We start from the raw sequence: 12,242 nt of genomic DNA on the forward strand, positions 1-12,242 counted from the left end.
CTCAAATAAATTTCTCTGCGCATGATTAAAAAAATATAATAGATGTCACTGTACGTTAATTCCTCAGTCCCAGTTCTAGTGTTCTCAGTTCCTCGCAATTTGTTCCTTATCTGTCGTTCAACCTTTTCCCCCACTACATTTGTCCACCGCTACTATACTTCATGTTACTCATACATTTGCTAAAATCTGTTTATTATTCACACACAAATAAATTAAAAAAAAAATATATTCACATTTCACGTTGAGTGTTTGTATGTATACATGTAAATCTACGAAGAACCCATGTCATAATTCTTAAGTACACGAACCTGCAAGCAGCCATTTTGATTAACTGCCAGGTTAAAAAATAGTTGTCAGTACTTTGGGTCACAATTTTTCAATTGTTGCTAAGGTTACAGTAACAATCATCTAATCATTGTTGACACTCAAAATGTTTTTTGCGGTTAAACAATAATGATAGCGAGAATTGTTATTAAACTATTAAATAAATAATACTGAAATTTCACAAGACAACGGAATTAATAGCAATAATAATTGTTATATCAATAAATATTCAAGGATGGATGAACCAAGTCTTCGAAAACTTAGTTATAAACAATTGCAATCTTTAGCTGCCAAGTATAATGTACCTGGTAATATTAAGGTAATATTATTAATGATTATTAATTATTAAGTTAGTTGGTGAATATTTTTTGAGGTTAGAAAAATTTTTACACAAAAATTAACAGATTTTTATGTTAAAAATATTTTATTATAGCAGTATTAATTATTTGACAATTTTTAAAAAATTCATAAACAATTTTTGATAAAATAAAAAATAAATTAAATTGTGGCAGCAAAAATTACAGATAGCTAATAATTTTTTTTTATTTTATTTTTAAATCAAGTTTTATGATGACTTTTAGAAAAATTTGAAAAAAATTATTATAAATTTTAATGAAAATTAAGTTAGCCGATTTTTAGAAATTTTTTATTGAAGAAATTTCAATTAAACAATTAAAAAAAAATGTCACATATAAAAAATTTGAAAAACTATTTTTTGTGCAATTTTTTATAAATATTTTTTTTAGTTTTAGGGGAGGATGGGGCAAGACGGCCCACCTAAGCCAATTTTTATTTTTTTTGGATTTATTCTCGTCCAACTTTGACTCAATTCACCGGAATTTTTTGAAAGTTAAAAAAAAAAATTTTTTTTGGGGGCAAGATGGCCCACCTCGAAAATATGATGAAAAAATATTAGAAAAATAAATTCTTGGTCAATTTTTGAGGTGGACCTTCTTACCCCAGGTGGGCCGTCTTGCCCCACTTTCGCCTAATTTAATTAATAAAAAAAAATTAATAATTTTTAGACGTCTGCTAACTTCAGTTTCATAATTTCTGAAGTCTATTTGAAATTAAATTGAACAATTTATTGGAAAAAAAAAAAAAAAAAAAAACTGACAGCAAAATGACAATTTTTGATTTCGTTTTTTAAACAAATTATCATGATGAAAACTTAGAAAAATTATTGCAATTTTTTATATTCTTTTAAATTAAAAGATCATAAGTTTTCAGATGTCTTCTGAATTCACTGTCAAAAATTTCATGACGATGATACTGAAATTATCCAAAATTATCTGAAATTAGGAAAAGAAATGTTTTCAAAAAGTCACACTTATGATTTATTAAAATTTCTACATCTAATTTTTTTGGCTACTTTTTTCTCATTATAATTTAGTTGTTAAAAATATAATTTATTGCAGAGATCTGACAATTTCTTGTAAAAACAAATTTTTACAAAAAGAATTTTCTAAAAAATTTTACGTCAGAAATTTGCAAAAACAATTTTTTAATTTTTATTATTAGGTTAATCTTGTCGAATTAAATTCTGAAGTCTTTAATAGTTTATTAAAAATAAAATTATTGATGAACTTGAAAAAAAATGTGTCAATGTAGTAGACATTTATAAAAGTTAAAATTCTTAGATAAATCAATACAATGTTAATGAAATTAAATTATAAAAAGGCGCGGTTGAACAAATTGATATTCTGCTGACTCAGTTTCTAGTTTAGTAGTAGTAGTTGGTGTTACAATTAAATAATTACTATGTCTGAGTTTTAAATTTTATAAAAGGTAAAGGCATCGATTATTGACAAGAGTTCAGTAGACACTATTTTATTCTACGATTTATTTAATTACCTACGTGATTGATAACAATCATTAAATTTCTAATGCAATCGTTATAATTCAAAGAGTTAAAAAAATTAATAGGTGTGAAAAAATTTAAATATTCGATCGTTATTACTGCTGAATAAATTTTCCAGTTTTGAAACTTGGTATGCATATTAATTAGTACTTTATTGACGTATTGTTAAAATTAAAAAATCATCCACTGTTTAGTTTTATAAAAAAAAAAAATTTTAAAGATGTAAAAATTTAATAAATTAAAATTATTGATTACGTAGCTATCTGTGATAAAATTATTGATTACGTAGCTAATCTTAAAATAATCTAAAAATCATTTTTAAAAAAATTTTGAAATATTCTTAAAAAAATCTTAAAATAATTTAAAAAAATTTTTAAATAAAACGGAGCATCTTAAAAAAGTCGTAAAATTGTCCGATAATATAATAAGTTTTCAACAATTTCAAATTAAATTTAAAAAGAGCTTACTAAAAAATGTAGCGGTTAGAAAGTCGTAAAATCGTCTAAAAATTAATTTTTATAACAAAAATGTGCTTTCAGAAATTTTTTTTCTACGTCTTAAAAAAGTCTTAAAATATTCTTGGTTTGTGTCACGTTTAAGATCTTAAACAATCGACAATTTTAAGACAGTAGTTATATTTTTATTATTCTTTAATTTAGATTCAAAATATGTAAATATATGTGTCCGCAAACTATTCGTAACGTGATTGGTTGAATATATCATAAGCATGAAAATATATGCAAATGCTATAGTAAGGCGCTTGCGCGCGCAAATTTGAATTTTAGTGATTATAAATTAAACAATGAATTTTAATTTAAAAATTCAAACACTATTTTGACTCATTAGTAATGATCGAACCTCCTTTTAATTCTAAATAGTTAAAACAAAAATGTTATAGCAAAACTCTCATATTGTCAGTAAAAAATGCTTTTATCTTATATCTTCAACAAATTAAAATAAAAAAACAATAATTTTTAAGAAACTAACTTAAAAATTTTTTCCAATTTTATACTACACTTTAATTGAAAACTTATTTTTTTTTTATTATTATTAATTTCAGAATTTAATTCAAAAAATATGAAAAATTGAAGTAAAATTTATAAATTTCTTTTTTTTTTTTGTTCATTATTTTCTTCGTCTGGCTCGTTTTTGTCCGTTTCAAGATCGGCTTGAACTCGTTCCAATGCTAAAAATGTCTGCACTTTATTTTAGTCATTCATAGAAAAAAAAAAAAAAAAAAAAAAAAAAAACATATCGCCATCTTACCTTTTCTAAGATCAATTTTGTCCATATCGTTATTATTAATCTTGGTCAATTCCTTTCCAAAACTTTTAGTAATTCTTTTACGAACATAATCGGCTTCAATATTTTGCTTGGTTCTTGGCACGCGAAACTTTACACAACAGCAAAGAGCGATAATTATCGTCAAAAGTATTGATAAAATGATACCAGCTAGTTGCCAAGCTTTGAGACCGGCAAAAATAGTTTTTTCTAGCCACTGTATTTCGATATCCGTAGAATTATCTAATTGCACTGATTTTTGTTCTGGAGAACAAGGTACTAGCGAAGATGAAACCGCAGAAGAAATTTCAGCCGTCGGCATATCTACTGATAATATTATTTTTTTTCTTAAAGTTTATAAAAAATATTAATATCAAGCCTTAGCGCCAGCTTGAGTAAAACTGATAGATTTTTTTAAAATCCGTATTTCAGTATTAAAAAAAAAAAAAAAAAAAAGGTGTGGTGGTCAATTAATTATTAACACTACACACCCTTTTCATTTTCTGTTGAACGTTGAAGTGGTTTTTAAATCGATTAGAAGCACGTGATCATGAGACGCGGCTGTATCTCGCGCCAAGTATTTGTTTATACGTTGCTTTTTTCATTAAGAAAAATAAGTAAAAATTTTAACTCTTTAAACAGAAAAAAAAAAAAAAACGTTAAGAAAAATTTTTACTAAAATCATTCCCACATTTTATTCCACAGAAAGATATAATGGTCAAAGTGATTCTTGCTGCTTACGACAACGATTACGCCGAAGTTTGTCGCATCTTAAGCGGAATTCAGCATACCCGAAAAAAGCGCTTCAAACATCTGAAAGCCTTCAACGAAAATTCAATGGAGATTAGCCCTCACCTCGGTAATCCGAATCAAACTCGAGCAATGCAAGCATCTCCTATGTCTTGGGTAAGCTATCTTTTTTATAAGATGATAGGGGAGAAGGGGGTCAATTGAACCAAAAAAAGTTTAGTAATTTTTTACTATTCGAATTAAAACTAAATAATAACTTTTTTTTAAAATGGTAGTTTATTATGTCTACTATCATTATCAATACATAAATTAGTCAATAAATAACGTGAATTTTTTAAAATTATTAATTTATCCAAACGCGTCGAATGGTTCAATTGACCCTCGCTCGGGGGCAATTGAACCACTGCTTGGGGTAAATTGAACCAATAATATTTAAAACTCAAACCCGAAATTTTAATAAATAATATATTAATTGTTAGTTGGTAATATTACTGTTGGACCGTTTTAATGCACAGATGTTATATTAAATAAATTAAAAATCAATTTAAAAATAATTTTCATTATAAATTCAGTTCATCAAATTATTAGGTTATTTCCCTGAGTTTTTTCACGTAGAGTCAAGATGCGCGCGCATGTCCCATGCTTCTCCGTATGGTTCAATCGTCCCCGGGACTGCTGGTTCAATTGACCCCATATAATTTTATAACAATAAATAGTAAATAATAAATAAATAAACTATTATATCACTATAAACAAAGTTGAGGATTATAAAGTATAATAAGTATATATAGATCGACTACAATTCAAACTTTATAAATTAATTCAAAAATTGAAATATTATTAAACAATTTGTCACCAGCCGATAAAAAAGTTTACATGCCTAAAAATAAAAAAATCTCAAATTTTCAAAATTTATTAATTGCAATGATTTAAAATTTTGATCATATCCGAGTTTAACATATTATAATCTAATTCTAAGAGCATGAAGCATTTTTTGAATTTTTTCGATTTTTTAATTCGAATGGTTCAATTAACCCCCTTCTCCCATATTTAATATTTTCAATATATTTCTTCCAGGCAAGTAAAATTGAGTTGTCATCTGTAAAAACTCCAGTGCACCATTACCTAATCCAGCACTATCAGAACACTTTCTTGAACACCTTTCCCCCTCCAGCACCTTCTCCATCACTCCTACTCCCCCCTGCTTCATTGTCTGCTCTTCTTCCATTGCCCCCTCCCATGAACTCACTAACGCCACCTATGCCCGACTCATGGCTGCCACAAGCGCCTATAATGGATCTGCGCATTGACCAATCGCAGGAGCTTCTTCCGCTGGATCTTCAACACAAAACGGTATTAATAACACATACCCAGACTTCGCAATATCCTGCCATGAACCAAGAGCGTTCGGTGCTTAAGCAACTGCTTCAACCAATCAAGAATATCAATAACAAAGAAGTTTACGACTCGGACACCATGACCGCTGTAACCGATAGCAATGACGAGATTTCTTCCGACGAAAATTTGTACCCTAACTCTTGCGAACCTCCTCCATATACTTCTCCCGCTTATCCTTATCTTCAGACAGTTCCCGACGCTTCAAATCCAGTCCAGGCGCAGTTAATATCAACCGATTTCTGGAACTACCAAGCAAGTGCACATCAAATAGACTCGGAGTTGGAAATTACCGCTCATGACTCCGCTAAGGATAATTTCAGCAGTTACAAATGCATTTACCCTCAAAATGGCTACGATGAAGGTAATATCTACGGCTCGCAGCAGGAGAGAAGCCTTGCGATGTACCAGGACAATGAAAGCAGGCTGGACAACAATAACTACGACTACGTCAGTTATGTTAACACCGCTAATGATTACAGCTTCAACGAAAGCATTACTTCGAATAATTATGTGGAAATTAATGTCAGCGATGACATTAACTACAACGGGCACTACAAGACCAAGGATCGCTTGATTAACAATGCTAATGTCAACGAACCGCTCAAAGATTTGATGACTTGCTCCAACAAATGGCCCTGCAGCAAACCTATGGAGGAAAGCGCTTTAGCGCCATCTATTGAGTTCGTCGAGGGGCTGAGAGTGGAACCCAGCGGCCTCAACGGTCAGTTGGAGAGTATACTCAACATTCGGGATCTCAGTGACATTAATGAGGTCAATGAGAAAATCGGACAAACTTCTAGTGTTTATTGCTATGCAGAGCCAGTTACTTCTTCTGGTCTACAAAAGTCGGACACGAAAAGGAGCTTCAAGTTGATCGCAGAAACTAGGAACCGTTTGTTTGGAATTAAGTACAAAGTTTATGATGATTCAACCACTGGCAGGGCTATGACCCATTTTGACTAACTATTAGTACGATTATTTTGTTATGAATGTCCGAGTTTAAGACTTTAAGCATTCAGAGTTTTCTTGGTGCATTGATGCGAGTTGTCTTGCACTCAAGTAGCATTAAGGTTAAATGCAGGTTTTTTTTTTAATTACGTAACTTTTCGAAATTCTTAAAGGATATATTTTTTAATTTAGTATTTCTTTTGTAGACATTAAGTTAAAAAAATATGAAGTCAATATTTTGTAATACATTTTCATAAATAAAGTAACGATTATTAAAGTTATTAAAATTATTTAAAGTTTACAGGGAGTGACCGCTTCTCAATTCTTTTCAATCAGTATTTTTAACCAGGGCTTGTTCAAGAATCTGTTCAAGATAGGAAATTTATGTTTACTCAAGAGATATTTTCTTAATCTAAGAATTTATTTGAGAAGACAAATGATTATTTTGCTTTAAGAATTTCTTGTCTTGATTTAGATTTTCTTGGCTTAAGATCTATATTATCTTCAATCGATACATTTAGTTTTTCAACCAAAATAACATTATCGTTTAAAAAACTTAAAATAATTCATCAAAGTAGATTTCAAAAATTAAATAGTCTTTAATTGTTATACCGAAAAAAAATTATTTCTTGGAAATAAGTAAATTAATGACTCAAAAAAAAAGCCATTGTTAACACAAGTCGGTAACATCTTGAATCAATGTTATCGCCTATCTTGAACCAAGAGACAAAAATTCTTGAAAGAAATATATCTATATCTAGTTTCAAGAGTTCAAATTTTGAAGAAAAAAAGTTTCTTGGGTTATTTGGGTGTGTCGGAACATAAAAGTGAATAATTGGTTTTTTAATCATAAGAACCCTCACAATTTCAACAACTAAAAATAATTAAACAACCATAAAGTTTCATTTAAATTACCGAAGCCTCTGTATAATTTTATCGATTATTTTATCATTATTTACACATCACAATTCTAAGGCTTGGATGAAAGCGGTAATGTATTAAATTACGCAGAAGACTTAACATAACCAGAACTAAAATTTTCAATGCAATTTCTCTCTTTGAATTCATTTAATACACACTATTATTTTTTTAATAGCTTCGTTTTCGAAATTTGTACAATCCTATGAAAAATCATCTTATAGACCCATTTAGTTTATTAAAAATTAACGTTTTTATCTCAAAACCGATGACAAGATCAGCTGATCATACTATCATCGCCATTTTTGTGTCTGCTACTGTTCTACTGCCACCTACAGGCAATATTTAATAACTTCCTAAGGGATTATATCCACTTGTAATTTTGAAAAAATCGAAATTTTTTTTTTTTTTGCATATTTTGAATGTATATATATTCGAGAATATTGTCTGTAAATTTCAAAGTAATCCGGTAAATAGTTTCGGAATAATGAGCGTATTTGTAAAGACGTCTCCAAGCGTTTGAAAGTAGGCGGAACCGTAACTTTAAATAATAGCCAAAATTTTAAATGCGTTTTTCTCGAAACGATGTTTTCAAAGTCGGTGAAGAATATTTCTCCGAAACGGCTTGACCGATTGACTTGAAATTTTCACAGGATCTTCTTAGATACTTTTGTCAGGTAATGATCGAAGGAATAAAGTTTCTGATAAAAATTTCGATTTTTTAAGTCACTTTAAAGTGTAAATTTTCGTGCAAAAAAAGATTTTTTTTTGTTGGGAAGCCGCCATTTTGTCTAAAATCAAAATTTTGACTATTTCTTCGATCATTACCTGTATTTATCTATCCTAAAAGTTATCCTTTTGGTTTTTTTTATTTCAAATAATTTGGATCAGAGATATCTTCCTCACCGCCAGACACTTTTTTCTGGAGGACCTTCAGGAGATTTTCTACAGGAACGACGGAACCCCGTATTTTTATTAATAAAATATGAATTCTTGGAATACGTTAAATTCGCTAAATGTTCATATATTTTATGTATATATTCAATAAAAAGCCTCTCCAGAAAAAATTAACAAAAAAACACATTTTTTCGAACTTACAAGTGGATATAACCCCTTTTAAAATAAAAAATGTATGGATAATCAATTAAACAAAAATTACTTTTAGGATCTTGAGCAGGTCCACTGTCATAAGATCCACCGTATCCAGGTTCAACACAATCTGGTGGTCGAAACCCACGATTACAATGGCAATGTCCTAAACTATTACATACGCCATTGCCACCGCAATTATTTGGGCATATATTACGGCCAACTGTAATTGTTCTTAAATCTGCTATCGGCATACATTTTTGATTTACACACATCTGAAATAAAAACAAAAATCTTTAATTAGTTCAATTAATTTTAGAAAGTGTTTTTTTTTTTTTTTTTTTTTTTTTTTAAATCATTTATTACAAATGAAAATTATTTTAATAATCAATTACTTTTCCTGGTGCACACTTAGCACCGTCGGGTGATAATCCAGGATCAACCTGATTGAGACCCAAGTCAACCATAGCTGATCTGCATGCTATTATTTTACCACCGTTGTTGATAAATGAGTGGCTCAACATTGCTACCGATTCCATTCCGAATTCCAGTTTTTCGTTTAAATGCTTGCAATGTAGCATTCCACATTGAACATTTCTGCAAGAATAATTTAATATAATTAAATCAAATCAATTTTTTTTTCCATTATAGAAATGTTGACGCGCTTTTAAAAATCTCTAATTTTTTTTTTGTTTAATAATATGTTGACTTAATATAAATTAAAAAAAAACTTTACTCAATAATTTTATTGTTAAAAAATAAAATGCTATTGTTTTACAAACTTTATTCAATGTCAACTTTACTCAATTATATATAATTTATATATCCATGTATAGTAAAATTTTTTTTTTTAATTAGATTAAATTAAATAGAGATAAATTTAATTAGATTATATTAAATAGAGCCGAGAAATTTTGAGTACAGTTTTATTTTTGTCGAATAAAATATTATTAAACAAAAAAAAATTGAATAGAGATTTTTAAAAGCGCGTCAACGCTTCTAATATACTGTTGAAATTAAGTAAAGTAAAGATTTTTTTTTTTTTTTAAATTATTCAATTATTTTAGGGGAGTACAGTGTATCGCAGAGTTGAGTAATCTGGAGTAAAGATGTGTTACTGCCTCAAAACTTAATTTATACAATTAATAGACTAATAAAAATTTTTTAACGGGTAAATCTATCGTAAATAAATTTTTATATTTTTTTAGCGAAAGTCATTTATGATTTAAATAATTGAAAGTAAGGAAAATTTTGTGACGAACAAATTATTATTATTACACGCTTTTTATTAGCTTCACCTGTATGTTTGTATGTTTGTATATTTGTAACCGACTCCTTTGGGCGCGATTTTGACCCACTTTAAACGGCCAGATTTCGTTCAAACTTTGTAGATTTATCGAGGACCGATGACAATACATTAATTTGATAAAATTATTCCATTTTTCAATTTGCAAAATAAGATTTTTGTTAATTTATATCATTTTCATCTATAGTCGATAAGGTAAAAAATTTTAATTTCCAACCATTATCTTTAGCCGATTTATCTAATATTAACAAATTTTCGAACACCAAAGAGAATTTTTAATTCAACAAAGCATGTAATAGTTTAAAAAAACTAAAAAACACGCTTTTTATAGAAAACTGAACTAAAAAAATAGAAAATAAATTTTAATAAATTTAAATTAAGAATAGTGTTAAAAATTTCAATAAATATAAATTAATAATAGTGTAAATAAAAAAAAAATGTATTTTATTTTAAAAAAAGCGTGGGGTGCTTTTTAAGATATTATAATAATGATAATCACTCTACTCATGTCTGTCAATAGAATATTTATATCTATTGACCCATGCACCCTGTATTGTTAATTTAAATTTATTAAAACTTATTTTCTATTTTTTTAGTTCGGTTTTCTGTAAAAAGCGTGTTTTTTAGTTTTTTTACTATTATTTATTTTTAAAAAAATTTTTATAAAAATTTGAGCCATTTCATGGTTTCATAGATTTTTTAGCGAAAGTCAATTTTTTGTGTTAAGTTTTTGGAACAGTTTTGAATAAATTGTTGATTTTATAAATTTGTTCCGTCACATTTGTCTATTTAATTATTTGTTATTGTTCCTGTCATAGCAGTATTATTTTCAAAATTTATTCTCAAAATTTTCTTATTCAATCTTTATTGAATTTATTAGATTATTGGGCATAAATTTTTTTTTTTTTTTTTTTTGAAAAAATATTTTACATCATGATAACTTTTTTTTATCCATGTAAACAAATTTGACTTTTTTCATCTTAAAATTTGATTTAATTTACCAAAATTAGCAATAGAATTTATAATAATTGAAATAAAATAATCTAATAATAAACTTACGGATCATCGCATTTGATGTAACTAGAATTCAGTCGATTGTATCCGCAATTGCCTAACTTGGTGCCTTTGTTATTCATATTGTAGCATTGAGAATCTGAGGAAGAGCCACTGGGACCCCAGAGTAATTTGCATTGATCATTGTGAGTTCTGCAGCTTCCTTGATAGCAGAAAGCCTTGCCCATATTGCAGCTCGCTCCATCGATCTTGAAGACGTCTTTGGGACAGAATTCGCTCTGGCCAGTGCAGTACTCCGACAAATCGCACTCGTGTTCGGCATTCCGACATTCAACGCCGGCATTTTTGGGTTTGCATGTCTTTAGATCGCAACACTCCCCCGTCGCGCAGCTGGCATGTGAATGCAGCATGCAAGTTGAGGCGTTGCAACACGGATTGTCGCAATTTTCCTTGAGCCCACAATCGCATTGCTCTCCAGGCTCCACGAACCCGTTGCCACAGATCGGGCTGTCAAATAACTTTGCGGGTTTGTTACGAAGGCAGTAGTCCATTCCGTGCTCAAATGCCAATGCTAAGTACTCAAGTGAGCATGATGACCAGTGAATGGGACTCGTCGAACCACTTGACGCTGCCATTATGCACCTAGAATTTATTAACAATTAATTTTATTGCTTTAGTAATTATTTAAATATTGTTGCAAGCGGAGGGTTTCATTGGGCGAGCGGTAAAATTTGAATTTCAATATTTTTCAATTTATTTCTGAGTCATGCCGTGCAACAAGCGGGAAAATTAGTAAATATTTAAAATTAATAGCTGAGAAAATAATAAAATAAGAAAGACAAGAGTTTCTGTTGGTTTTTTTTTTTTTTTAATACTTTTATTTCAAGTACTTGGTTTTGGTTTTTAAATACAGTAGAAATTTTTATCGCTTTTTAAGACGCATGCTGGATCACAGTTGACTTATTAAATGTGCAATTTTTAAATTAATCTGAGCGATAAGTGAAAAAATTTTTTTAATTATTCAAAGATGAGAAATTCAGTTAGTTACTATTTTAAATCAACTTATTTTATTGCTTTAGAATTATTTAAATTTAGACAAGGCTGTTTATTGGATGATAGGTCTTTCTTGATCGCAAAATTATTTGCCATTCAATTATTAATATCTAGTCCCAGTAGTCAAACATGCAATTAACATGCGTAATTTATTTAAAAATAATATAATACTATCAAATTATCAATTAAATAAAAGATATGTTATTTTTATAAACAAATGCATTGATTTTCACAAATGCAATTACTTATTATATTTAAAAGAGTATTTTAAATAAGAATTTTTTCAATCAAGGAAATTAA

General features: G+C 28.7%; 3 protein-coding genes across 4 annotated transcripts in view; 1 reads left to right on the forward strand and 2 right to left on the reverse strand.

Annotated features, from left to right (window-relative positions):
* The first annotated feature begins 263 nt into the window (after window positions 1–263).
* LOC141525605 (uncharacterized) lies at window positions 264–6,852 on the forward strand. The gene is made up of 3 exons (XM_074240156.1): window positions 264–643; window positions 4,172–4,372; window positions 5,294–6,852. Exons 1-3 carry the CDS (start codon window positions 560–562, stop codon window positions 6,575–6,577), a joined length of 1,569 nt encoding a protein of 522 aa, XP_074096257.1. The 5' UTR covers window positions 264–559; the 3' UTR covers window positions 6,578–6,852.
* LOC141525337 (transmembrane inner ear expressed protein) lies at window positions 3,192–4,088 on the reverse strand. Of its 2 annotated transcripts, none has more exons than XM_074239788.1 (2): window positions 3,452–4,088; window positions 3,192–3,371 (listed from the first exon to the last, which is right to left on the reverse strand). In XM_074239788.1, the coding sequence occupies exons 1-2, from the start codon at window positions 3,786–3,788 to the stop codon at window positions 3,283–3,285; spliced, it is 426 nt and encodes a 141-aa protein (XP_074095889.1). In that variant the 5' UTR covers window positions 3,789–4,088; the 3' UTR covers window positions 3,192–3,282. The 2 variants fall into 2 exon arrangements, with proteins under 2 accessions (XP_074095889.1, XP_074095890.1); XM_074239789.1 differs by having other exon boundaries at window positions 3,313–3,381.
* Window positions 6,853–8,556: 1,704 nt separating the features above from the next.
* Window positions 8,557–12,242, reverse strand: part of Meltrin (disintegrin and metalloproteinase domain-containing protein meltrin) — a 31,571-nt gene continuing 27,885 nt past the window's right edge. Inside the window, exons 9-11 of the mRNA XM_074240157.1 lie at window positions 10,935–11,531; window positions 8,965–9,166; window positions 8,557–8,844 (exon numbers count right to left, since the gene is read on the reverse strand). Of these exons, the coding sequence (XP_074096258.1) occupies window positions 8,575–8,844; window positions 8,965–9,166; window positions 10,935–11,531 (1,069 nt within the window). The 3' untranslated portion in view covers window positions 8,557–8,574. The remainder of the gene's footprint in view (window positions 8,845–8,964; window positions 9,167–10,934; window positions 11,532–12,242) is intronic.

The sequence above is a fragment of the Cotesia typhae genome, unplaced genomic scaffold (genome assembly GCF_013202065.1).
Source record: "Cotesia typhae breed Kobodo isofemale line unplaced genomic scaffold, CoteBio_Ctyphae contig_26, whole genome shotgun sequence".
Taxonomy (NCBI): domain Eukaryota; kingdom Metazoa; phylum Arthropoda; class Insecta; order Hymenoptera; family Braconidae; genus Cotesia; species Cotesia typhae.